Source organism: Parambassis ranga, chromosome 1, assembly GCF_900634625.1.
Source record: "Parambassis ranga chromosome 1, fParRan2.1, whole genome shotgun sequence".
Lineage (NCBI taxonomy): Eukaryota > Metazoa > Chordata > Actinopteri > Ambassidae > Parambassis > Parambassis ranga.
The window spans coordinates 6,667,748-6,693,870 of record NC_041022.1 but is presented as its reverse complement, the minus strand read 5'-3'; the positions used below and the strand labels follow the sequence as shown (position 1 = coordinate 6,693,870).

The window sequence follows — 26,123 nt, the reverse complement described above, 5'->3', positions numbered from 1 at the left end:
AAACCATGCTTCACATATGTTCTCATTGTAAAGGACACACGCCCTGACCTCATTCCAGTCTGTGTCCTGGTCATAGAGTCTAAAACAAACAGATCAACCAGACCTGTCAGACTGCATTGAAAGTGCCACACCTGCATCAAATGACAGAACACATTAGTAAATTTGTGTTTTTACATATGCTCTGTAAGTTACTAATGGATGACTGCATTTATTTGAATAAAAAATAAAGTTTCTGTGGCACAAGTTTGTCCTCATATTAAATCATTTTTTGGTCATTTTGTTGTAAACGGTATAGTAGGATTGTGTCAAAGTGGCAGCCTGTTGAGGGGCTGCTCTCTTTCCTCAGACGTGTGGAATCAGTCAGTCAGTGGACTGTGTCCCATTACACGTACACTGACCCATAAGAGATAAGATGAGGTAAGATAATCCTTTACTAGTCCCCCAAAGGAGAAATTCACAGTGTTACAGCCACCAGGGCAGATAGAAACACACACTGTAAGAAGACAAATAGCAAAAATATATATAAATGAATACAAAGCTGAGCTTTCACTGTCAGCTGCTATATCATGTGAGTAGCGGGTATTTTAATAAAGTTTCTGTGGCACAAGTTTGTCCCCATATTAAATCCTTTTTTGGTCATTTTGTTGTAAACGGTATAGCGGGATTGCGTCAAAGTGGCAGCCTGTTGAGGGGCTGCTCTGTTTCCTCAGACGTGATCAGTCAGCGGACTGTGTGCCATTGTTTTCCACTTCCTTGAGAGGAAATGAGGTAATAATGCTACTAATAATAAAGCAAAGGAAACCGCACGTCATAGTTTTATCCATCTGCACAGATATTTTATTTCAGCAAATAAGTTATACGCTTTCTAGTGAAAAATATTCAAGTATATTGAAAATAAGTTTCAATAATAAATGGGTGAAAATAAAAAGAAACAAAAAGAAAACAGGTTTTGTGTTTCATACCGTTTGTTTACTCTCAGCTTTAAATTCACATCCTTCTCTTATGGCAAACACATCATTACTGATTAGTTCCTAGTGAGTGTGATATTGTGTGTTTCTTCTGTCCTCTGTGTCACATGCAGTGATTGATAAACATGTCCTTGCTGCCGGGGCATCCTGCAGGGTTATACTGGAACGCTTCCTTTAGCTTTGCAGTTTATTCCCTTCCACATCAAAATGGCAGCTAAGCCACATAACACTCCCAGGACGAGTGCAGGGGCTCCCAGAGCCAGCGCTACCGTGGTGCTGGCTCCCACGGCTATGACCACGGCTGCCAGCACCAACACAAGAGCGGCAGCCGTGGCCACACGTATATTCTTTCTTTTAACCCTTTTCTCCTTTGCTTTCTCTTTCTCTTGCATCTCCCTCTGTGCATCCCACATTTTCCTCTCTTCCTCTTTCTTCTCTTCCTCCTCTTGTTTCTTCTTCTCCTCTTCCTCCCTCAGCTTCCTCTGGGCTTTCTCATACATCTCATTGGTGTAGTGTTTCCCGCCGTTTTCCTGTATCATTTCTTTGATCATGGTGATGAGCTCTTTGACCTGCACACGGTCGTCCGCGTCGTTGTTGTTGAAGGCATGGTATCTACGTCCAAACGTGATCGAGAGTCTCCGCAGCTCCTTGCACTCCTTCAGAGCATTGTCAGCTTTAGCTTGATCTTTACATGTAAACAGCATGATAGTGTACATGGAGGCGTCGTCTCCAAAGTTATCCTGGATCCACTTCACAGCGTTTCTTTCTTCTTCTGTGAATCTCACACCGAGTCTGATGACCAGCAGGAAGGCATGAGGACCAGGCACGGACATCTTGACACATTCTTCTATTCTGGTTTTCAGGTCTTCCTCTGTGATGGCTGTGTCGAACAGACCCGGAGTGTCGATCACCTGGACCATCGTCCCATCCACCTCCCCACTCCCCGTCTCACAGTGTTTGGTCACAGACACTGGGCTCGGATCCTCTTTGAAGGCAGCCCTCCCAAGAATGGTGTTTCCTGTTGCACTCTTCCCTGATCCAGTCTTGCCCACCAGGACTATCCTCAGCCCTCCAGACAAATCCAGAGCTGTGGCACACAACAGATGCAAAATTAGTGTCACTGTGACACACACACATTTGCACGATACACTACATACATTACACTAAATACATACTCTTTAGAACCCCTGAAACAGACACTCTTGAAACACAACTGACCCTGTTTAGTTAAAAATATAAACACGTCGAAAACAAGCTGAGGCACTTTGGACACCTGTCAGATCTGACCCTTTTAGAGGTCTACCAGGCGGTCAGAGCTGGAGACCCCAGGACCAACAGAGGATGGATTATATTTCCCAGCTGGCCTGGGGATCCCCTGGAAAAGCTGGAGGAAGTTGCTGCAGATAAGAAGGCCTGCATGTCTCTGCTCCGGTGTGAGTAAGCAGTTTGCATAGATTTTTATCTGTTGTAAGCATTTCAGTGGTCGAAGCTGCATACACTCATTGATTTCAGGGTAGAAAGGTCTCTATTCCCTAAAAGGTATCCTCTAAGGGAATAGAGACATTGAAGGACTTCTTTCCTGCCTCTGGGTGCAACATTTTCTGCTAATGTATAATGTATATCCAGCTAAAGATACCTATTCTATGCAGTTATAACTGCTTTGAAACCCACAGCTGTCAATCATTATCCATATGAGCAGACAGAATACAGATTCTGTGTTAGAAGGTTTCATAAAAATGAGACAATGAAGGAACATACCGTCAAAGTTGTTCAGACCACACCCATCAGAGCGAGGTAGAGATTTCTGCTTCTTTTCCCGGAGTGGTATTGCTGCGACATGAAAATTATGCCATTGAGAAACACATTGAAATGGACTATTAGTCACTGACATCATTGTCAAACTTTCCATCTTTTTTGCATTTCCCTCTTTTCACTGTCACACTATCAGATCGGTCCGACAGGAATCAAATTATCTGTGCTGTTTTGTGTTGGAGGATCAGAAGTCAGAGAGACGGTCTTACCTTCAGCCATTACTTTGGATCTACCTTTTCCAGGTCCCAGGTGTCCAAATGTGTTCTCCCAGAGCTGAGCTGTGAACGAGCTCTGCGCCTCAACGTTCACATTAGTTTTCTGGGAAACTTCTGGAAGCCCGTAGGCTTTGCACAGGGGGCTTCCTATTTCCTTGTATTGTCTTTAGCTTACATCTGAAAATGTGAATCCCCACAGAGGTTGTCCTCTACAGGCTGGTGTGTTTTTAGAAAGTGTAGCTGCAACCAAAGAAGAACATTCCTACCATGTTGTAATCTAAAGGATTACTTTAGATTATCTCCAGTCAAAACTAACTCCATTTAAAATCCAATACAAGAAGCATTTTGTGTCACATCCTGTCATTGTTAACATCTCCTACAATTCAAACCAAATATATTACATATACGAGGATAATCTCTTAACATAAGTAGACCTGTCTGATCAATGTATGTGTGTTTACCAGTGAGTAAGTATGAGTGATTGAGCTACATGATGCTATCGAAGCTGCAGCCTTAACAGACAAATAAATCAAAGCAAGCATTCCAGATTTTATTAAAATATTTTTTTCACACAGTGTAAGACAGAGACACTGATTCATGTAACATGATTCAAATTACCAAGAAAAACAGCAGTGATGAAGCTTTTAAGTTTCAATCAAAACAACCTGGGATTCTTTTTAAAGTAAAAATCTCAAGAGAATTCATAAAACTCCCCATCACAACTAGAATAACACATCTGTGCAATTATAGCCCTGAGTGAGTCCAATTGCTGCACCTAAAGCCATTAAAGGATGTGAGGCAAAAAACACTCCTGCACCAACAACTCCTGCAGAAACAATTGGCATCATTTTACACCAATCAATTTGTCTCTGGTGCTCTCTGATTCTCTCCTCCTCCTCCTTCCTTTTCAACTCCTCCTCTTTCCTCTGCCTTTCCCTCTCCTCCTCAAGTTTCCTCTGTGCTTCCTGGTACATCTCATTAGTGTAGTGACGTCCGCCATTCTCTTCCACCATTTGCTCTATCTTATCTAGAAGTTCTCTGACCTGGATTCTCTTTGATCTGGAATTGTTGATGAGTGAATGATTTCTTCCTCCACACTGGTTGATCAGTCTCCGTAGGTGTTTGCTCTCTGACAGGTATTCTTTCACAGATTTACCCTCCAGTAGGTCAGCATGTGTGAACAGGACTATGGTGTATAAGTCGGCATCTTTGCCAAAGTTATCCTGGATCCATTTGACAGTGTTCCGCTCCTCCTGTGTGAATCTAGACTTCAGGCTGACCACTAACAGAAAAGCATGAGGTCCAGGCACTGACTCATTAACACACTGTTCAATGTTTACTTTCACTTGTGTTTCGGTTTTTTTGGTGTCAAACAGACCTGGAGTGTCGATCACCACAATCCTCCTGTCACCAATGTGAGCCTCTTGTTTCTGACAGTCTTCCGTCACAGACTCTGGTGACGTGCCTGCCTTAAAGGCAGTTGGACGGTCCAAGATAGTGTTTCCAGAAGCACTCTTGCCTGATCCAGTTTTTCCCACCAGAATGAGTCTGAACTCTTTTATATCTGCAGAGCCTGTGGAAAAATGATAAAACAAGTTGTCAGTTTTATGCTGCTTTATTGTTTGAGAACTGGTCTTTGCGGGTCCACGATTTATCTGAAAAATCTAACACTAACCACAGAAATCCATCCATCAATCCATCCAATATTATATTTTATGACTGCACCTGAATTTTTCTCACCTGTGTGGTGGAAAAATACTGAATCATATTGTTTGTGCCTTGTATACTGCCTTGTTAGAGCTAATCTGACTACACGTGTGTCTGTGATAGATAGAGAAGAACTGCGCCTGCATCACACTTATAGAAGGTTATTGTTTGCAGCCACAATGTCCTGTCATTGCCAGTTATGCAGAACTCGCTTGGTCACATTTTGTTCCAAGCTCCAGGCAGAACCACATTAACAATAACTAAAACATCATATAAGGAACTACACCCACAGCCTTAGTGATTGTACATTATGACCTAAATTCAAACCTTAAAACCTAATATATCTAGTGTTTTAAAATATTATTATTATTATTTATTAGTTTATTTATGTTATGTTATGTGTCACACTATGCCTGGTGGACGTTGAAGAGTTGAAGGGCACTTTTAAGGTATAAAACATGTAACCGCCTCCTGCTCGGTGAAGAACCACTGAGAGCTGTGTCAGACCTGTTCATGTGTTTCTCTCCATGCAATTGCTTGTAATAAAATATAACTTTTCAGTGATCATTTCAGAGTCTTTTCAGAATCTTTATTTTTTGCCATGACACCTGCTATCCATTCTTTGTCTGCTGTTTGCTGCTAAATGCTGAAAACCATAGTTTAGTCAGAGGGAGGGGGCACCCGCTCGATAGGTCTTACAAGAAAGAAGTGAGACACGCTCCCTACAGTGTTTTCAAACCACGTTTAAAGGATGACAAATAATACAAAATAAAATGAAAAAATTAAATTGTTGACATTTGTGACAAACTGCTCTCATGATAAACCTGAAGTGTAAACGTTTCCCTTTACGTACCTCTGCCATCTTTGCAGTGAGCTGTTTGCCCACATAGTATCAACAGCAAATGCAGGATGCAAACAGGGATCCAGGCCTGAACGTGCAACATCTCGATAGAGGTAATCTCCCTGTAATAAGATTAAGAATGATAACGATAACAAACAAAATTAAAGTTTTAAACAACAACAAACATTTCGATTTAAAATTGTTGTTTTGATGTCGTTTAAAATAAGCCAGAGATATGGTTGAAAGATTCTTCTTCAAATACATCAGAATCAGAAATACTTTATTAATCCCAGAGGGAAATTGCTTACATACCAGGTGCTCCGTGCATGCTCAGGAACAGGTTAGAAATATAAAATAAGGTAAGCTTTACAGGCTTCGGTTTTGAACTTACCCTGGTGTCTCCTTGGGCGTATAATAATACATGTTTACAGGTAGATGATGCTTTTATTGCACAGCAAAGAGAACACGCCCATTTTTCCATGTTATTGTTCTAAACACACCTGTGGGAGGTGTGTCTCTAACAGCACCTTTTAGTTACTTTCATTTAACAATGCTGAAACAATACTGAAGCCAGTTACAGCTTCCTACCTGCACTTGTGTGGATCGTCATGTTGGGACCACATAACTCATTTTAGATTACTAATGTAATTTTTGTATTTTGCTCAGCTTTGGTTCTTTGGTTTTTTTAAGCATCATTAAAACAGGGGGGTCAAACTCATATTGACAGGGGGCCTACTCCGGACCTTGTCTTCCTATGAAGGGGCTGTTTAAGGTCGAGGTGCTGTTACAATGCTGTGCCATGTGCCTAAATGCACATGTCTCTCTCTCTCTCTCTGTACTGGATTTGAAGTTGTCCTCTGCTGTCTGAATACACAGGCTGGTGTGGTTTTAGAAAGTGTAGCTGTAACCAAAGAAGAGCATGCCCACCATTGAAAGGATTACTTTAGATTCTCCTGTCAAAACTAAATCAATTTAAAATCCAACACAAGAAGCATTTTGTGTTACATCCTGTCATTGTTAACATCTTCTCCAATTCAAACCAAATATATTAGACCTGTCTGACCAATGTATGGCTGTGTACCAGTGAGGGAGTATGAGTGATTGAGCTACATGATGCTATCGAAGCTGCAGCCTTAACAGACAAACAAAAACCATTTGAAATAAAAGCATTCTGGATTTTATTAAAAATGTTTTTTTTTCCACACAGTGTAAGACAGAGACACTGATTCATGTAACATGATTCAAATTACAAAGAAAAACAGCAGTGATGAAGCTTTTAAGTTTTAATCGAAACAACCTGGGATTCTTTTTAAAGTAGAAAAACTTATGAGAAGTCATAAAACTCCCCATCACAACTAGAAGAACATATCTGTGCAATTATAGCCCTGAGTGACTCCAATTGCTGCACCTAAAGCCATTAAAGGATGTGAGGCAAAAAACATTCCTGCACCAACAACTCCTGCAGAAGCCAATGCCATCATTTTACACCAATTAAGTTTTCTCTCCTCCTCTCTGATTCTCTCCTCCTCCTCCTTCCTTTTCAACTCCTCCTCTTTCCTCTGCCTTTCCCTCTCCTCCTCAAGTTTCCTCTGTGCTTCCTGGTACATCTCATTAGTGTAGTGACCTCCTCCATTCTCTTCCACCATTTGCTCTATCTTATCTAGAAGTTCTCTGACCTGGAATCTCTTTGATCTGGGTTTGTTGATGAGTGAATGATATCTTCCTCCACACTGGTTGATCAGTCTCCGTAGGTGTTCGCTCTCTGACAGGTATTCTTTCACAGATTTACCCTCCAGTAGGTCAGCATGTGTGAACAGGACTATGGTGTATAAGGAAGCATCTTCGCCAAAGTTATCCTGGATCCATTTGACAGTGTTCCGCTCCTCCTGTGTGAATCTAGACTTCAGGCTGATCACTAACAGGAAAGCATGAGGTCCAGGCACTGACTCATTAACACACTGTTCAATGTTTACTTTCACATGTTTTTCTGTTTTTTTGGTGTCAAACAGACCTGGAGTGTCAATCACCACAATTTTCCTGTCACCAATGTGAGCCTCTTGTTTCTGACAGTCTTCAGTCACAGACTCTGGTGACGTGCCTGCTTCAAAAGCAGTTGGACGGTCCAAGATAGTGTTTCCAGAAGCACTCTTGCCTGATCCAGTCTTTCCCACAAGAATGAGTCTGAACTCTTTCATATCTGCAGAGCCTGTGGAAAGCATATCAACTTTATATGTTTGTGGGAGCAAAGAGTGAAACTTTGTTCCAATAAAATAAAACATGTGACTTGAAAACTGTCAGGTGCACTCTCACACACACACACACACACACACACACCAGTAAGGCTTGTATGCACTTACGCTACATGTCAGAACTTATAAGCTATATATCATAAGCTAATATTATTCTATTTTATTTTGTTGCCTATACACAGATAAAATTATATTGATTGTTGAGGTATTTTTAGGTCATGGTAAGGTGCTGGTTATGCATATCTTATAAACATACCTTTGTGTCGATGTTGCAAGTGAGCGGGTGGCACACACAATGTGACCAGCACAAGCAAGATCCAAGGTTTACTCAGCCACATCTCTGTAACTTAAAAAAAATCATCACAGGAGAGTCTTAGAGGTACACACCAAGTATTAAATCTCCTAAGAAAATATATGCGTGATTTCATGGTGAGCTTACCTGTGTAAGGGTTTCCTCAGCTCTATGAGAAGGCTTCTGGAAGATTGTTTTATAGCACAGCAAACAGATCTCACCCGATGGTCTAACAGTATAACGGTTTAAATAGTGGCAATCACTTTCATTTTATTTGGGGAAAAACCCACAGAGTGGGCTAAAGGGATGAGGGAGCCACCCAGTGGTTACAAGTGAAATTACATGACAAGATAAGATAAGATAAGATAAGACTGTATTAATCCCAAAGGAAATTCAAGCACACAATATCATCAATAATAACACAACAAGTATGATAAATTCCAACCCAAACCATCCACCACCCTGCCCCACATCTATAGAATCCACTACAATGAGTGTACTCTGCCTAAAATCCAACACTTATTCAAGTGTAGTTTCTCACCTTTTTTTGATTATTTTTGATTCTCTAACATACATTAACTAAATTGATTCCTCTTCCCACTTTGTCCTCTTCCCCTGGTCTCTATGGCAACTATTCTCCTCTCTTTGTCAAACTGTTTTCCCCTAAATCCAAAATATGTACCTACAAAACATTGAAGGATTATCTCTTATGTCTGGCATGCTGTACAATGCTTTAATTTTATCATTATTATAATTCAGTCATGAATCTGCTTTGACGTTTTTTCACTTGTTTATCTGTCATCATACCAATGGTATAATCATAGCGCCGTTTAACCCATCGATAAGCTTTCCTATAAATGTGACGCCAGTAATTATGCTTCCACTGGGCTTCCTCGTACATCTCATTAGTGTAGTGACCTCCTCCATTAAATTTGACCATTTTTTCTATTTTGTCTATAAGTTCTGTGACCTGTGTTCTGCCTGAGTTGTAATCTTTGAATGAATGATATCTTCCTCCACATCCGTTTATCAGTCTCTGTAAGGGCCTGCTCTCTGAAAGGAACTGTTCCACAGATTTACTTTTCAGTAGGCCAGCGTGTGTAAACAAGACGACGGTGTATAAGGAAGCATCTTCACCAAAGTTATCCCGGATCCATTTGACAGTCTCCTGCTCCTCCTGTGTGAATCTAGACTTCAGGCTGATCACTAACAGGAACGCATGAGGTCCAGGCACTGAGTCATAAATGCACTGTTCGATTTGTTCTTGAATTTCATCTGTTGTTTTCTGTGTGTCAAACAGACCCGGAGAGTCGATCACAACAATGTTCCTGCCACCAATTTGAGCCTCCTGCTTCTGACAGCCTTCAGTCACAGATTCTGGTGACATGTCCACTTTAAAGGCAGTTGGATTCCCCAGGATGATGTTTCCAGAGGCACTTTTTCCTGATCCGGTTTTTCCAACCAGAAGAAGTCTCAGCTCTTTCAAGGTTATAGAGAGATTGATAAAACAAGTGATTAGTATTATGCCATGTTTTTTGTTTGATAGCTGACAGACAGACACCAGAAATCAGAAATATTATAGTTTTTATATACAGTACATATTCATAATTCATCTCCACCAAAAATTAAACAAGTAAACTGCAACTGGCTCAAATCTGGGCCACAGACTCACGGGCAGATTACCCAGTGCTTACTGTGCCACATTTGATTTATATATTTAGTTCTACAGAGGCAAGAATACCTCATAATGAAGTACCAGTTTTTGTACCAGACTACAAACAAGTTTATTTATGCTGTAAAGCTGAACGTCTTCATATGGGAGTTTAACAATGGGCACTGACTCACTTTGGAAATGGCCCTCAGAGGCTGTGAGGGAAACATTTTCAAAATTGTGGTATCAGTTCCTTTATTTTACTGTAAAACAATACTGAAACAATAATGAAGCCAGTCACAGCTTCCCGCCTGCACTCTGAGAATAAAAAACAAGTCTGTCTTCTTCTTCTTCTTCTACTTCTCATACCTTGTACCATAAAAACAATCCCTATAATGTAAATTCAATTAAAAGCACTATAGTTATGGGAATGGGTTAAGAAAGTAGCACTGTGTGTGTGTCTGTGTGGATTGCCATGTTGCTACCACATTTTAGTTTTCTAATGTACTTTTTTGATAGAAGGCAGATGAATGAACCAATTTGCCAAGTTTTGGTACCACCTTTTATACATTTAAACACATTAAACATTTTCCTATCTTTTCCTTAGTATTTGAGATGTATTAGTATGGATCAGTAAACCTTTTACAGATCAGTATTAAACACTAAAATTACAGGTTTACAGTGTGTCATAGAAAAGGAGGACAGTTGTTTCTACTGAGTGGACAGTCTGCCCTCTTGTGGTTATTAGAGAGAATGACAGTGACCCTGCAGGGACATTCTCTATCTTTGCCGTGCTTTTTTTTCCCCTTTAAATAATCTACTGCAAAACTATGCACTGCAGCTTGAATGGCAGTTATAGAAAACAAATTACAAATTGTATAGTGTGGTCAATAATAATGGCTGCTGTGCTCCTGGGACATAACATATGTCATATGTCACTACCAGCATCAAAGGGGTCAGTGTGGAGGTAGTGGAGGAGTACAAATACCTGAGAATGTACTTGGACCACAAACTGGACTGGAGTAAGAACGTGGACACTGTTTACAGGAAGGGCCAGAGTCGCCTCTACTTTCTGAGGCAGCTGAGGTCCTTCAACATCTGCAGGACGATGCTGAGGATGTTTTATGAGTCTGTGGTGGCCAGAGGCATCATGTATGCTGTTGTCTGCTGGGGCAGCAGTCTGAGGGTGAGGGATATAAACAGACTCAACAGAATCATCAGGAAGGGCAGCCATCGTGTGGGAGAGGAACTGGACTCCCTGACAGAGGTGTGTCAGAGGAGGATGTGGTCCAAAATAAAGACCATACTGGACTGTCCCTCTCACCCGCTCCACACTGTGCTGACCAGCTACAGGAGCTCATTCAGCAACAGACTCCGACTCCCATGATGCACCACTGAGAGACACAGGAAGTCATTCCTGCCTGTCTCCATCAAACTACTGAACTCTGAACTGTAACAGTCACTCAGACACTGTACATTCATACTGGTACATTCATGTCCTGCTCTTTACTATGTAAAGGTTTTTATACAGTTGTAAATATGTTTCTTCTTCTATAGATACAACTCAGGGATTTAAATGCTTTCTAGGTATTTATATATTTATTATATATTTCTATTTCATATTTCAATTTATCTTTTCTTCTATTTGTCTGTATCAAACAAGAGTTTCCCCTCGGGGATAATTAAAGTAATTCTGATTCTGATTCTGATATGTCTAGATGGATTTTCCATTTGTGTAGCACTAAGTCATCTTATCAATTTAAATTACATATTTCATCAGTAAATGTAGAGTTTCTACATCACACACGCACGCAAGCAAACCCTCAGAACCCAAACCAGAGGAGAGTGACGGACCAGCGAAGGGGTGGCAGGTGCCTTCGTGTCCGTTTGTGCTTGTTCCACAGCTATTGTGTCTTTTCCCTGCCGTGTAATTGCGTGAGAGCGTCCGTGCTTATCTCTGTGTCAGGATCTCACCCTATAGATGCTCCTGATTGGACTGTTGACAAACGCAGCTCTCCACACGCTACATGCTAACATTTCCACCTGGTGTTTGAAGTCACAGAAAGCTGAGAAATGTTATGATGACAGCAGCAATGGATGTCTGACCTACAGTGCAATTAACAGGAGGAGAGCTGAAGTCACAGCAGACGAGGACTTTTAAAAACGAGTGACATAAGTCAAAGTGTATTATATAGAGTTGGCAGGTTTACACAGAATAAGGAAAGCTAATCAAATGGAAAGAATCCTATAAGATAGTTAGTTGCAAATATTTCCTCTGCCAACTGATCCAGCTGTTTCCATAAGGGCAAACTCACAATCTGTGATCAACTTTCAGTCTGCCATAATTATGTATAAACTCATGAGTCATGGCTAAAAATGTACTCCATCCAAGTGGAAACCTGTGCCAAATATACTAAAGATGTTCAGCAAAGACTTAAGTTATGGGCTCACAGTGACATGACCTTTGACCCGTGATGTCTTTCTACTTTACAACTAAACATTTTTGGCAAATTCCCTTCATTCAACGGAAAGGGACGGACATGAGGTCACAGTGACCTTTAACTAAATACCAAATGTGATTAAATTCCCTTATAACTTTCTTCAGATATCATAACAAGATGAACGGACAACACGTAGTTAGTCACACAGAATATCATCCTCTTGAGCTGCTCGGGCTCTCCAAGCAGCCTTTTAGATGAATATATATATTGTTTACTGCATGTTGAATGGAATCCCACTAATTGTATGTGTGAAACACTCAGAGTGTCCATCCAGGCTTTGTGATGGAGGACAAGGCTGAATAGAAAAACAGCATCACGTTTCCAGGCTTAGAGCTGTGTACGTTCCTGTGTGTGTGCGTGTGTGTGTGTGTGTCAGAGAAACAGAGAGAACAAGAAGAACATATGTGAATCCTCCTCACGTGCAAACAGAGATGGGAGCATCTGTTCAGATGAGTGTTTGCCTTAGTGTGTGTGTGTGTGCTGTGATTGCTATAACAAAGGACGGTGGTACTGCACGTGCAGCAAAGTTCTTGGGGTCACACAGCCGTGATAATGGCTGCGGTTTCCTGCAATGTGAACTTCACAGCACGCGACAGCATGCGAAAAGAAAAAAAAGAGAAGAGATCAGAGTGTCTCGGTGCAGAGAGCACATGAACGCCGCAACATATATCATCATCTGCAAAGTGATGTAAATCCATTGAAGCTATTGCGTTTTCACAGATATTATTCAAATCAAATTAGCTTGATTGATATTAATCATTTTGCAATGCTTCCAAATTAAAGAATTGATATTTTATATAAAACTGTGACAAAATTGTAAAAAAAACCGGCTCAGCCTCAAATTGCCTTGTACAAGCTCCTAGTGAATATGGCATAATATTTTATTAATAGTAAAGAAGGTCCTAATGCTCAGCAGAAAAAGCAGACTCGCCCGGCAACCTTCATCCAGATCCTAATTAGATGTTATATCCAATAATAGCCTGGCACATGCTTTAATAGGAGGTGCTGCTGTTGTTCAAAGAATAGCTTTTGTGTGTGGTCGCATTAGTGTGTAAGCCTCTGTCTCACCTTTGTGCAGGCATATTTCTATGAGGATGTTATCAGGCTTTTAGGCACCATGACTCATATATCCACACTGCACATCTGTACAATGGGACCCAATTTTCAATTTTGGAAAAGACGAGGGGACATCGGTGATGACACAGTGTGATTATCCTGCTCAAAAACGGGTCATGAGTTCACACTATTATCACTATTTTTAGGTGACAGTGTGGGAAAGGTGTTATTAATCCCTTTATCAATGGATGTAAAAAAAAGGTGTGTAATTGTATGTTTCTTATTGCAAAGGTGTAAAAAAAAATGCTCGGGTCATATGAGGTTTGCTGTAAATAAAGAGCCTGAGAGGTCTGTTATTTGCTGCTCAGTGAACCAGTGCCCATGGAAACTAAACCATGGAACCTGAGGAGAGAACGGCCTTGATAGAAGCAGCTTACACTGTGTATCCACAAAGAGACGGATGTGTGCAAGCTTTTGATGTTATTATATGTTGTTATAGCGAAGCATATACTTTTAATTTACATACGTTTGTTTATGTGGTTACTTTTTTCGTTCTTAATTTTGGCTTATATGGGAAGATATTGACAGAGTGGTGTAGGATGAGGAAGATGTGTGTGCCAGCTGGAATCCTCAACTTTTATCTGGCTGATCAGGATGTGTGGGATTCAAACTGTGGACTGCTGGCAATCAAAACCACACACACACACACACACATACTCACAGGAAGAGAAAACAAGAGTGGGCGAGGATGAAGAGTTTCTTTCTGATACATTATTGAATGCATGTTATGCAATAGTCATACAGGGATCAAATAATGGAGTTTCTGACTCAACATCCACCCACTTTCTCCTTCACAGTTGTTTGGAAGGGGTAGCACACACACACATGCACAGTGTATTTAATAAAATGATTAATCAAGTAATCATGTTATTAAAAAATATTTTATTTCAAATTCACAATCTCACAATCTCCTGTGGATATCAGTCTTTATGAGTTGTTTTAATCGCTCTGCAAGTGTCTCTCATTGTCTCTCACTGAATCTGACACCTCTCTAGTCTTTTGCTGGACTTTGTTGACGCATTTGGTCCAACAACGAGGCGGAGATCCGTGCTAAAACTCGGCCTACGAGCTAGTGGGTACAGGGTGCCGCAGGGATCATCTCTTCCCGGCGCCTGACTCCCCCTCCCGGCCATGCGTCCCGTCCGCATCGCCTGATACGAGCGGAGGGAGACTTTTCTGTGCTGAGATGGGCCAGTTTCAGTAGGAAGTCCTCCGCGCTTGGCCAGAGTCTCAAAGACCTTTTCGAGATTAGTGCTGTCCTTTGCAGAGGTCTCAAAATACGCACAGTCATCTCCGATTGCTTTGAGGATCTCTGCCTTAGTAATGTCTCTCTCTGACTCCAGGAGGTCCACCTTGTTGGCGCAGACCACCAGGGGAACGCGTTGCTGTGCGCAATGCTCTGTCGCAGAGGTTTTGGTGAGCTTGGATTTAGCAGAGAGAATCTCCGTTCTCAGGGCGCACACCTCCTCGAAAGAGCTCCGGTCATCCAGGCTGAATACGAGAAGAAAAATGTCTCCTGTGGAGAAAAAAAGAAATAAAGAAACGTCATATTTATGCACATCACTATAAAGAGAATTACGCACACACGTATCACACAGGCACAGCTATTATGCCCTAAATATCAGCAGTTTTAAGAGGCAAATACGCACCAGTGAGTATAGACAGGCGCCGTTTGGCTGGGAAATCCCGTTCTCTGGACGCATCCAGGATGTCAATCTGGTACGTCTCGCCGCGAATACGGAACAGTTTCCTAAGGAAATCCTCAGAGGTGGGACTGTACTCATCCACAAATCCGTCTCGAAGGTATCTTCTTAGGATGGAGGTCTTGCCGACCCGTGGCGCACCAAGAACCACGATGCGCTTACAGTTCTGCGGCTTAGTAGAATAAAGAGGATCTTGTCGGTTCCCTTGGCCAATCTGGCGATGCCGTGCCTGGCCGTGTAGAACCAGCGCTGCCAGCTGATCCAGCGGGGATCTTTTGCAAGGATGACCGTTGTTGTTTGTGGACAGTTGTCTTACGCCTGGTCCCGAGCGTGTCTTCTTCTCCTGCTTCCACTGAGACGTGGCAGTTTTAAGGATCCCTAAACCCGCTTTTATTCCTGATGAGTTTAGATGCTGCGATGCGTTTTTGTAAGCCAGTAACACTTTGGAAGAACCGGCGCACTGTCCCTCCGTGGCTCCATGGAGCTGGGGGGAATCTGTGGCGGAACATTTGAGCTGGTGCTGAGCAGGGATGGAGGTGGCGGGTGCGCCCGTGGAGATGCTACCCACTTCCATCGTTGATGCTGACTGATGATTCCGTGCAAGTTGCGAAGTGGGCAGAGTCAGCGAGCTGACGTTTTATAGGCCTGCTCGCGCCTGTGAGGTGAGGTGGCTGATGTCTTGGTGTCTTTATATAGACTATCCTAAACCCCGTGGTTTGCCCGCGTCATGCTGATTGACAGAGAGCTTGTTGTGTTCTCCAGGAGAACACAGTGTTTTGACATAATGTAGGCTATACGGCCGAGCAGAGCAGAGGTCGGTCTACTTACATGATCCCCCCCTGGGATGTTTCTGAAACCCCCCGAGGACGATGATGATGATGATGATGGTTATTAATATCTTATGTAATCTGCAAGAAGAAAAAAAGAAAAAAGGAAAGAAAATTGTTATTGTTGTTATTGTTTGACCAGAAGCAAAGAAAAAAACCATTTGTTCTTTAAAGCTTAAGAAAGAAAGAAAGAAAGAAAGAAAGAAAGAAAGAAAGAAAGAAAGAAAGAAAGAAAGAAAGAAAGAAAATGCTTTTGTCTGTTTTTACTTTTATTATTAAACAAACAAACAAATTAAATAGAAATTGTCAGTGAAAACTTAGCAAGAAAGAAAGAAAAATATTATTTTATATTATTTTATTTTATATTATTTGTTATTAAGAAAAAAAAAGAAATGTTTGCTGTCGTTCCGGTTTTGAAGCGTCCGTTACCATGGTTACCACTGGAGACAACACAGCCTACTAGCTGAGGTGCTGTGTTAGCTTAGCTAACTCAGCAGTATCCTACAAACAACAACATCAGCAGTTATTACCATTAGCATTATTGCATTGAACATATTTAGAGCAAATGAACGGCGACGAGTCACGGAAGAAAGATTTCAGCCCTCGTTCTGGTCAGCGTCTAAACTCCCGTGTCTCATTTTCACTTCATGTCTTTATGTCTCTGTCTGTTCACTGCATGCTAATGTTTTTAGCATGTTTTAGGGCTTTAGCACCTCGTGTTGCTATATGAAAGTGCTCCGACTTTTTGAACAGGCTGCTCACGTTAAGAACGAGTTTGTTTACAGTTGCAGTGTTTTTATGAAACCCAAGCAATAATGCGGATTTAATGCCTTAAACAGGAAACAGAAACACACAAACGGAGTCACTGCCAATGGCTTTTTAAAAGTCCATTTAAAAATGAAGTGCTCTCTAATGCATTCCCTGCTTTCATCTGAGAAACCTTGAATCTCTGTCTTTTACAAAAGCCAAGGACTAGTGGTTCTGGTTGTGGCTATGGAAACTGTAATCAAGCTCTGTTGGAAAAAGAGAAATTAACAGGATTGTATAACCGTGTCTGTGTCTGTGTGTGCATCAGTGTCCTCTGTGCACAATGAAGCTCTGCAGAGCCTCTTTTCACAAATAAAAGCAATGTAACATTAGAGAAGGAGGGAAGGACCACCTACTCCTTTACATCACTGTCTGTCATTAGTCTCCTCTCTTTCAGAAACCAAGAAGAAAACAGACAAGCTGTCCATTTTGGATGATGACCCTTTCAAGGATCGGGTTCATAAAGGTGGGGGCATCCACCTGACCAAGGTAACCTCAATTTTCATCATGTTTTTAGAAATTCTCTTTGGTTGCCTATTTAAAGTGTAAATTGTGTGTTCAGAGTTATACACCGAAGCCACCCAAGAGTCGTCATAAACCGGCGCCCATGGCGTGTGTGCGTGATGAAGTTGGAAATGCCGTGCGAGAGATGGTGGTTCCACCTGTCAATCTGGACAGCACAGGTTGTTTAGTTTTTCCTTCTTGAACAATAACAAATCAAAACAAAGATATTGATATTGTCTGTTTTAACCCTCGCACTTCTCTGTGCAGTTCCAAAGGGGCTTCGGTTTGATGACCATGGGATGATTCTTTCACACAGCATCCTTGGCAGCTTAGACGATTTCAGAAGTTACCTGGAGGCTAAAGGGGAGACAGAAGTAAATCCATAACTTGCACTGACGCACACTAAAAATGGAACATTTGGCTACATTAGTTACCTTAGCTTCCTTCTGTCCTCCCTCTACCAACCAGTTGGCGAAGCGAATACCAAAGTCCACAGGTGTTTTCCCATGTGAAGTCATAGGGAGGCGGCACTCCGAAGCTGTGAGGATGGGCATTACTTCCGACCAGAGAAACATCCAGAGTAATGCCCTGCAGCACTGGGATGAACATATGAGACATCGCAGGCAGCAGCAGAACGTCTTATCTGGTGAGCTGATTAGAGAGAACATCAGTCTGCGGAAGGGATGATCGTCGTTATCTTTACCTGTAGCTTTACCTGTAAACAACTGCGGCCATTTTCAATTTGTTAACATTGTTACCTCTCTGTCTGTCTCATGTCAAGATGTGCTCGACAGGTCAGTCGAGAACCTGCTGATGAATCAAGCTAGCCATTTTAGAGAAACTCAAGAGCAGAGGGAATTACTAAACAGAGTCATGCCACTCATCCACTTTGGATATGTATGACACACAGTTGCTATCAGAGTATCTCTGTCCTCTGATGACTAAAAAGATTTTCTAGTCGTTTCTCACTCACATATCTTTTCTTCTGCAGGGTACTCATGTGGGAAGTGAGTTTTGGTGTCTCCCGCAGCGTTATGGAGATGAAATGAGTGGTATCAGAGCCACTCTGACTCAGACCGAGCAGGGCAGACGGAAAGCGGTCACATTTGTAGGACAGCCGAACAGCATACGCCAGGAATCTGGTACACCTACACTGTGTCTCCATTTTCACCTTTTCCTACCTCCTCCCTGACCCCGTGGTGGTCTCCATGACCCAGTGGTGGTCTCCATGACCCCCTGGTGGTCTCCATGACCCTGTTCGTTTTCCATCAGAAATGTAACAGTGTCCCAAATTTGAAAAAAGGACTTCCCTTTTATGTTGAATTAAAAAAAAATCCATTCACTATTACTCATTACTCATTATTCACAATACTCTAAATACAAATAAATACTTTGGCTGTCTCCTTCTCCACAAGAGTAACTGTGTTCTCCCTGTTTGGGATTGTTTTTTGTTTGTTTTGTTTTTTTCCATTCAGGACTTGTTTGCTCTGAGACTATGCGTCCATTTTCTCGGACTTGGAGCCAGAGCGCATATCTGCAACATCAGTACCAGGAGGTACGAGACATTTTGCAGGACATGGACATCAAAAAGCCAGTAAGACACATTTTATTCAATTTTTCATCACAGTCAATAGTGATAAGTTTTTTGCTCAAATTCTAGTATCTATGGCTTTGTTATTGTTATTACTGGAGTGTGAATTGGAAATGTTTAGTAAGTTTGTGGGTAGAAAGATATATGTACCACTCTTTTGGATAAGGGACAATTGCATCTCAGCACTGTCAGAGAGTTCACAAGTCCAGAAGGGTGTTGGCTGATGCAAATTGTATCAGCTGCCAAGTAGCTGCCACTACTGAAAACCACTATAATATGATGGATTTTTTTTACTTGTGTGCAACAAACAAGTTTTATATGCCCTACAGTGATAACTTCTTCATGTATGTTGTTTTGCTGCAAACAACTCACTTTTTGGAGCATTTGGTCTGCTGAAGCGACTCACACCCCTCAGGACACTGCGTCTCGGCCTGCTGGAGCTGCGAGTTGCTCATAATCAGCCTGTATCTTCACAAACAGCCTGTGATCATCCAGCCTTGGGCACACTGTTCTGGGTTTTCTGTACAGGGAACAAACAGCAGTACATGGGCAAGGCAGACAGCTTGCACGTCCACACAAATACACACATGCATGCAGGCTCAGGGGCGCGCACACACACCTGCACACACACCTCATCATATTAATGGCTGTTCACATACATGGAGAAAAGGTACGGTTATGAAATCTTTGAACGTGCCCAGTCATAGAGCAGCACTGTGGGGTAAGTGAGGCTAAGTAAAGGGACAGAATCTGCTTCACGGCTTTCTGTGCATCGTAATGAGTCAATCAGCAGAGGTAGGAGGGTCTGGGATAAACACTTAACACACAATACACTTCTATCACAGCCAGTTCCCAATTTATCCGATTAACAGCCGAAGTAACAGGTTATGATTATAGGACAATTTATTCATTTTTTGTGGTCTCAGCTGGTATCTTCTCTCCATGTCTGTCCATTCTGTCTTTCACACACACACACATGCACACATATGTGTTGGTGAAGTGAGAGAAAATTGTTGTTATGTGTTCTGTTGTGCTGGTGGATAATGCGATGCTGTTGGGTACTGAAGTACTTTCAACAACAGAAACAGAGACAGACTGTCCTGTCAGTGGCTAACTTGTCCTTGGCTTTGTGACATATGTGCAAAGAGAAAAAGAGACATGGAGAGGTTGTCACGAAAAAAGAAAACAGAGGGGATAAGTAGTAAACAAGGAAGGAGAGGTGAAGTTTTGCCTTCATTTGTACTATTAATGTATACATGCCCCTCAAACAGTTGCTTGGAACAGGTTGAAGGACAGTGCTGATGCAAACTGATGTATTTTGGTTGGATGATCACATACTTCTGCCCCCCATGGCTGACAGGGCAGAACCTTGGCTATTATGTTTTATTAACAAAACCCTGAATGTTGAACGCTCATATGAAGTTGAATGTTACCTTAAACAACCACCACTCTCTGTGTCACTTTTTTCCAGGACATCAGTGGACTAGAGGTGATGGGTTCCAGCAAGCCATACATTCCCTCAGCAAAGAAACAGCCAGAGGACAAAGAGCACAAGGAGACAAAGAGGACCTTGTAAGAAATAAATATTTCCTCTGCCTTACTGATCATAATTCTTATTAAATAAAGAGCAGTGTTGTGTGGACACAATATATATAAATCAGGACAGTGCTCTCCCTATTTGAATGATCAGTCACTCTGTCTATAGGCCGACAAACATTAGACAGCACTAAAGAAATTTCTCTTGAACACTATGTGTTTGTGCCTTCTTGACTTGACGTTGCTTCTTTACTTTTGTCAGCACTATTGAAGGGCCCTACCTCAAGTCCACATAGTTTTGCAGCAGCGCAAAAACTAGAGCCGGAGAGTTATCAGTTCAGTTCATCAGTTCAGAATTCAACTGACTAATTAGTTGAGGAAATATGATGTGATCAGATCTCTGTGTCGACAGCTTTCTGATGCTAAGCTGATATCACATATTAAGGCTGAGACTTGATATGGGGTTGAGGACGTGCAGACCCACAAGCTTTTGACCCATGCACCAAACTAATTCTCTGTATGGAATGGAAAAAGGATTAGGATGGCTGGCCAGGCTAGTGGCAGTGGGGCTCAGGACTGTATGACAAAAAGAAAGCTATACCTACTATACCTCTTATGTGTCTCTATGTTCACTCACTCAGATTGTGAACACACAGAAACACAAATTGTAAAATGAGGTTGAAGAGTATGAGTGTATCTTACTCTATAATGTATGCCTGAATAAATTGTCATTGCTTTCTTATTGTCCTTCACAGTGAACCCTTGTATGAGGACGTTCTGCAGGTTCCTGCTCTGAGGCTTGGGGGTCGGCTCGCTAGCTGGACTGGAAACTCCTCTATTAACTTGGTACAGAGGAGCCCGTTGGATGCAACATTTCCCACTTTTGCCACATGCACTTATTTCCTTTGACATTCTCCAAAACTTGTTCATCAGGGAGAAGTGGGGATCTGTGTCACAGTGATCTTTGAGGCACAGACAGCAGAAAGAGCCTCATCCCACCTGGAGCTACATAATGAGGGCACTACAGCCATCTTCTACAGCTGGCAGCAGCTTTCCGTGCCAAGCAGCTTCCCTAGCCTGCACTCACAAACAAAGACTCCACACTTCTACTTCGATTCCTCCTCTAGTAAGCACACACAAAAACATCATCGAGCACCTGCTGCGGCCGTTCGTACGTCACACAGTGTTTGCCAACATGGCAGCCTGTCATATCGCTCAACCAGCACTCAAATGGCTCTTATGCTTTCCCTCCCTCCCCTTCAGGTGTGATTCTTCCAGGTGCCACCCAGCAGGTGGAGTTTATATTCAAGTCAAAGGAACCAGGTATCAAAACTGAGCTCTGGCAGCTTAACACCTATCCTCTGCTGCTGCAAGGAGCCTCCATGCAGGTCACTCTGAAAGGAGTGGCTCTGTGCCCGGACAAAACCGCAGACCAGAGGCTTCTTACAGAGGTAGTTTGGCAGGTAAACCTTTGTCTCATTGGCACTGAGGTCTTCATTTAAAGTGATTCTTTTCTCTCTCTCTGTGTCTGAGCAGCTGGAAACGAGAGTACTGTTGAAAATGACTCAGTCAATAGTGGATGAGGTGCTGCAGGGGGTACGCACACCAGAACGACCCAGCTCCCCGGCAGAGCTCTCTAAAGTGCTCACTAAAGAGCAACAATTTCTCAGCAAAAATCCCAAGGTAACTACACGCAGGTGGACGCAGTTCACTTCCATAGGCGACCTGTTTAAACTTTCCTCACTGATAAGTGAAGTTTCTTTGCTACTTGTTTCATACATACATTGCTTATTTGTGTAACCCAGTTTCATGTAGCCTTGATGCATCGCACATTTCTCTTTTTGTTCACATTTAGTTCAGTCTGCCACACCACCTGATGGATCCATTCACTGTATTGTTCCTTTTGACATTTCACTGGCTGTAGAGCTGAGAGTGTCATCAGCCCATTCCAGCTGCCTCTCTACCCAACACAATTTTACATCAGTCCCCATTAATTTAAAACACTGCAATTATATTATTTCCAACGTAATTCATGTTGGCTCATTAATCAATAATAGATCATAACTGCTAATGTCTGAAACCAGTCACTGTTGCCTCCACACTGTACAATAGAGGTTATGTCGTGGCAGTAAAATTGGAACCTGGCTGTAATTGGGTTAATTGAGTGGCTGATTGGATTTCTTTTCAGTGAATACTGGAGCTAAGTACACTTTATACACTTTAGTATATATGAAACCAGCACTGAAAAGCGCGACTGCACATAAACATCGAAGTATTCTCTCCTATTGAGCCCCATGTGACCAATAATTGACATGAGTGACACTTTGAGTCACGTTTGTCATCACGTTAGGACCATTACAGTTCTCTCACATGATCACATTTTATTACCACAAAGTGTGCCTTAGCAGTGAATGAATGACATCATGCCGATCATTGAGAGAGAATCATTACTCTCCTTCACACAGCCATACACATCACATAAACAATTCTTGATTAAAACGTTCCAAACTATTTCAAACACTACTGTAGGTTCTTTAATTTAACCAATCATGATGTATGTGTGTGTGTGTGTGTGTGGAATTGTGTGTCATTTTGACTGACCCCACAACTTTCTAGTGGAGTTTCTTGGACTCTAAGCACTGAGCACATTTTTTTCTTCTTCTGTTGTTGCCATGGCGATACCTGATTCGTCAATTCCTGTCTGTTCTCCAGGTTACAGGTTCCCTTTGCCATCTTTCTCTTTTTATATAAGAAGGGTCATTAGTTTTCAACATGACTGTTTTGCAGCACTGCTCCTGTCAGCTACACAGAAAGCACACAGTGTGTCGGTGTATGATGACCCATACTCATCTGTTCCTTTTTCCAGTAATGACAGAATGTTTCAGAAGTGTTTGGAAAAATTTAGCCTGTCTGGATACAACCACACAACTTCAATGAAAGAGCTCTGCTAATAATAAAGTATATATAAAAATAGTGATGTTACCACACTACTGAGATATGTATTTAAGTGTGTAACTGTTACTTGTACAGACATCACTGCCCAACAATAATCAGTAGCATAATACATTATTGTTCTTATGTTAGAAGATGACTGTGTATTCAGAATTGTTTTTAAATTGCATCTTTAAAGTTTATCCATGGTTTTAGTTGCAGTACCTCCATCAGCCAGTGGAGGGCCTACAGAGTCTTTGGCAAGAAGTGAGTTCAGAGCACACCTGGGATCTCTCTGTTGATGCACTCCGACAGGTAGAGACGTTATGATGTTGCTTTTACTGTTTGTTTGCTGTAAGTAATCAATGCCAGATCGGATAAATGGAGATAATATCTGTTATTGTTTTTAAGGCTGTGCTGTCTCTGCCTAATGAAGAGTCTACTCAGGCCTCCCTCACCAGAGAAGCGGGCCTGGTGCGGCTCAACCATCTGTATCTGCAGCTTTCTGAACCCTTTGAACTGAATCACCACCCTTTAACAGCTGCTGCAATAGGGTGATGCATGCACACATATGAGTCATGTAGCTTTGCTTTCCTAACATCTTGCTCTGCCACATACACACCTGGCACACTCCATGTAACAAGTCGATAAGGTCTGGTGGTGTGTGGTGCCCCCTACAGGCAGCAGCTGTGGAGGAAAATGCTTGATGCCATGGCTTCTGAGGCCGTTTGGCTCAGAAACATTCTTGGCCTCCCAGAGAGAAACACCTGGATTGACGAACCCACAATCAGTGACGCTGGTGAGACTTAGATAGTGTGGATTAGTAATGGTGTTTATTGAATTTGTGGAGTTTTGCTAAAGACTGTGTTGTTACATCACAGATTTAGCCGTAAACAAAGAGGTAAAGAGTGGCAAAAAGGATGGAGCAGCTGAAAAGAGTGGGTCCAGAAAGGAAAACAAAGAAGAGTCCAATACATCGACAAGTGAAAAACCAGTGCAGGTGAGAAGGAAATACAATGTTAGTGTGTCCTGCCTTTATGAATACAGAGATGGAAAATCACCAGATGTGTTGCCGCAGAGCGGCAGCAGAGTCAAAGGTATCTTAATTATGGGCACGAATACGATGTGACACATCACTTCAGCTGAAGCAAACATGAGTCACCTTCAGCACTTCAAACAGGCTGTCAGTTCCTCATTCATTGATCTGTCATTCATCAGGCTCCTGCTCGTGTTACTACTGACTGCCTCCACACACACTCGGCCACCTCCTGCCATGCTCTCAGCAAGCATACAACAGCAACATAATGCTGTAAGGGCTAGTTTCAAAGAAAGTTTACTCCTCGGTGTACATTAGTGTGTCAGTTTGTGTGTGCTTTTACAAATTATGAAAACAACCATTGCAAATTCAGTTCTCTCCATTATGTGTATATTTTTGGTGAAAGTGAGATAATGAGCGCATGGTTGTTTTCCTGCTTCCATCCACGGTGCACCCATCCTCATTATATCCACAAATCGGAACCTTAATGAGGATGTGGACTCAAAGATGATGAGCCGCTGTGCTATGGTGCTGCTCTCATCTTCACTCTTAATGGTTTGCCCTCTGTTGTCCACCATCAGAAGCTTTTTAGAATAAACCAGAGACACAGCTTTTGTCTGCATGACTCCATATTTTGCCGAGTGATTTTCTCCTCTGTGTAATGGTTGAGTCAGAGGTAAGGTACAGGCTATTACTCACACAGGATGCCATGGTAACAGAACACTGTGTGAAATTGTGCACCTGCTCACCGACTATTTGCCCAGGGTGTGAAATAATAGCACCTGGACTGATCCAAGCCATCTGTGGCAGATGCAACCACAGCTATATGTTAATTCTGCCAGTACAGGACATCCAACTGACTGCAGTTTTTTCATGACGTGAGATGCTAGAGACACCAATTAAATCACTGCAGGAGCTCTGTGACCATCCTGCATGTTCTGCAAACGATAACATTGTCCGTCTGTTTTTCATCCTGTGTACAAAGGAGAGCAAAAAAAAGGGGAGAAGGCGGGAGGAGGTTGGGAGGCAGTCCAAGGAAAAGCAAAGGAAGCAGTCCTCCTCACAGATAGATATTCAGCCAGAACCCATCACTCAACAACCTTCTGATGACCAACACCAGGAAGAGCTGGAGGCGATTTACACAAGGCTCCTGCACAATAAGGCAAGTCATTTAATTATCTTTCAAATATAGTGCATCAATATCAGATTGTACTAGACTTGTAATGAGGACTTCTACTACGACCTTAAGGTAATTAAGGAAAGTATAGTAGCATGAATGGCAGAGTATGCATACAGGAAAGATACACAAAGGTGATTCATGTGTTTTTGGCTACGTTTACAGAGCCATTCTTTGTAGAGGCCAGTGTCCAAAGCACTCCTCAGAGTCACAAGTGTGTCCACTGAGCCCTTTCTTGATCTTAGATAGGAGGTAGCACTGTCTTCTTCTTCTACTGTTGGCTGTTCCCATCAGGGGTCGCTACATCTGCTTCCACCTGTCTCTATGCTCCGCACTCCATATGTTTCGCCTACCTCTTGACCACTTGCCTGTCAGCTCCGCATTCAACATCCTTCTACCAATAGAACCGCTATCCCTCCTCCGCACGTCCAAACCATCTCAATCTGTTCTCTCTGACTTTGTCCCCAAAACAGCCACCGTGAGCTGTCCCTCTGATGTGGTCATTCCTAATCCTGTCCACCATAAAGCATGGCTGCTCTCACTGTCTTGTACACCTTTCCTTTGATTCTTGATGGCACTCTTCTGTCACACAACACTCCTGACACTCTCCACCCTCTCACCTCTTCACTTCTTATTACCTCTTTTAGTAATAGGAGACA

At 42.2% G+C, this 26,123-nt stretch overlaps 5 protein-coding genes across 5 annotated transcripts; 1 reads left to right on the top strand and 4 right to left on the bottom strand.

The window, feature by feature from the left end:
- Positions 1-947: 947 nt before the first annotated feature.
- On the bottom strand, positions 948-5,942 carry LOC114448497 (uncharacterized). The gene is made up of 6 exons (XM_028425515.1): positions 5,935-5,942; positions 5,556-5,665; positions 3,730-4,568; positions 2,990-3,149; positions 2,727-2,798; positions 948-2,055 (listed from the first exon to the last, which is right to left on the bottom strand). Exons 2-6 carry the CDS (start codon positions 5,644-5,646, stop codon positions 1,124-1,126), a joined length of 2,094 nt encoding a protein of 697 aa, XP_028281316.1. The 5' UTR covers positions 5,647-5,665; positions 5,935-5,942; the 3' UTR covers positions 948-1,123.
- Positions 5,943-6,697: 755 nt separating this feature from the next.
- On the bottom strand, positions 6,698-8,372 carry LOC114441109 (GTPase IMAP family member 7-like). Its single transcript, XM_028413892.1, has 3 exons — positions 8,232-8,372; positions 8,049-8,138; positions 6,698-7,749 (listed from the first exon to the last, which is right to left on the bottom strand). Exons 2-3 carry the CDS (start codon positions 8,128-8,130, stop codon positions 6,899-6,901), a joined length of 933 nt encoding a protein of 310 aa, XP_028269693.1. The 5' UTR covers positions 8,131-8,138; positions 8,232-8,372; the 3' UTR covers positions 6,698-6,898.
- Positions 8,373-8,678: 306 nt separating this feature from the next.
- LOC114448425 (GTPase IMAP family member 7-like) lies at positions 8,679-9,965 on the bottom strand. Its single transcript, XM_028425386.1, has 2 exons — positions 9,930-9,965; positions 8,679-9,630 (listed from the first exon to the last, which is right to left on the bottom strand). The coding sequence occupies exons 1-2, from the start codon at positions 9,963-9,965 to the stop codon at positions 8,833-8,835; spliced, it is 834 nt and encodes a 277-aa protein (XP_028281187.1). The 3' UTR covers positions 8,679-8,832.
- A 4,249-nt stretch (positions 9,966-14,214) lies between these two features.
- On the bottom strand, positions 14,215-15,699 carry rasd2b (RASD family member 2b). The gene is made up of 2 exons (XM_028408060.1): positions 15,002-15,699; positions 14,215-14,868 (listed from the first exon to the last, which is right to left on the bottom strand). Exons 1-2 carry the CDS (start codon positions 15,627-15,629, stop codon positions 14,324-14,326), a joined length of 1,173 nt encoding a protein of 390 aa, XP_028263861.1. The 5' UTR covers positions 15,630-15,699; the 3' UTR covers positions 14,215-14,323.
- Positions 15,700-16,447: 748 nt separating this feature from the next.
- On the top strand, positions 16,448-24,556 carry mycbpap (mycbp associated protein). The gene is made up of 18 exons (XM_028425278.1): positions 16,448-16,493; positions 17,087-17,178; positions 17,252-17,372; positions 17,461-17,567; positions 17,662-17,839; positions 17,975-18,090; positions 18,185-18,335; positions 18,669-18,787; positions 20,256-20,356; positions 21,076-21,166; positions 21,254-21,446; positions 21,584-21,771; positions 21,857-22,003; positions 23,468-23,566; positions 23,663-23,805; positions 23,932-24,050; positions 24,133-24,251; positions 24,470-24,556. Exons 1-18 carry the CDS (start codon positions 16,448-16,450, stop codon positions 24,554-24,556), a joined length of 2,217 nt encoding a protein of 738 aa, XP_028281079.1.
- Positions 24,557-26,123: the final 1,567 nt, after the last annotated feature.

Bases quoted from the DNA above. Each gene is read 5' to 3' on its own strand.
- LOC114448497 (XM_028425515.1), bottom strand. From the start codon at position 5,646: ATGTTGCACGTTCAGGCCTGGATCCCTGTTTGCATCCTGCATTTGCTG. The intron at 4,569-5,555 runs GTACGTAAAGGG...ATTTTTCCACAG, and splicing joins TCACTGCAAAGATGGCAGAG to GCTCTGCAGATATAAAAGAG. The intron at 3,150-3,729 runs GTGTTATTCTAG...AGACAATACAAG, and splicing joins AGGGCTATAATTGCACAGAT to GAAATAGGAAGCCCCCTGTG.
- mycbpap (XM_028425278.1), top strand. From the start codon at position 16,448: ATGAACGGCGACGAGTCACGGAAGAAAGATTTCAGCCCTCGTTCTG. The intron at 21,772-21,856 runs GTAGTTTGGCAG...GTGTCTGAGCAG, and splicing joins ACCAGAGGCTTCTTACAGAG to CTGGAAACGAGAGTACTGTT. The intron at 23,567-23,662 runs GTAGAGACGTTA...ATTGTTTTTAAG, and splicing joins CTGTTGATGCACTCCGACAG to GCTGTGCTGTCTCTGCCTAA.
- LOC114448425 (XM_028425386.1), bottom strand. From the start codon at position 9,965: ATGTTTCCCTCACAGCCTCTGAGGGCCATTTCCAAA. The intron at 9,631-9,929 runs GTGAGTCAGTGC...TCTGTCTGTCAG, and splicing joins CTCTGAGGGCCATTTCCAAA to CTATCAAACAAAAAACATGG.
- LOC114441109 (XM_028413892.1), bottom strand. From the start codon at position 8,130: ATGTGGCTGAGTAAACCTTGGATCTTGCTTGTGCTGGTCACATTGTGT. The intron at 7,750-8,048 runs GTATGTTTATAA...TGCTTTCCACAG, and splicing joins CTTGCAACATCGACACAAAG to GCTCTGCAGATATGAAAGAG.
- rasd2b (XM_028408060.1), bottom strand. From the start codon at position 15,629: ATGGAAGTGGGTAGCATCTCCACGGGCGCACCCGCCACCTCCATCCCT. The intron at 14,869-15,001 runs GTGCGTATTTGC...TTTTCTCCACAG, and splicing joins GCGCCTGTCTATACTCACTG to GAGACATTTTTCTTCTCGTA.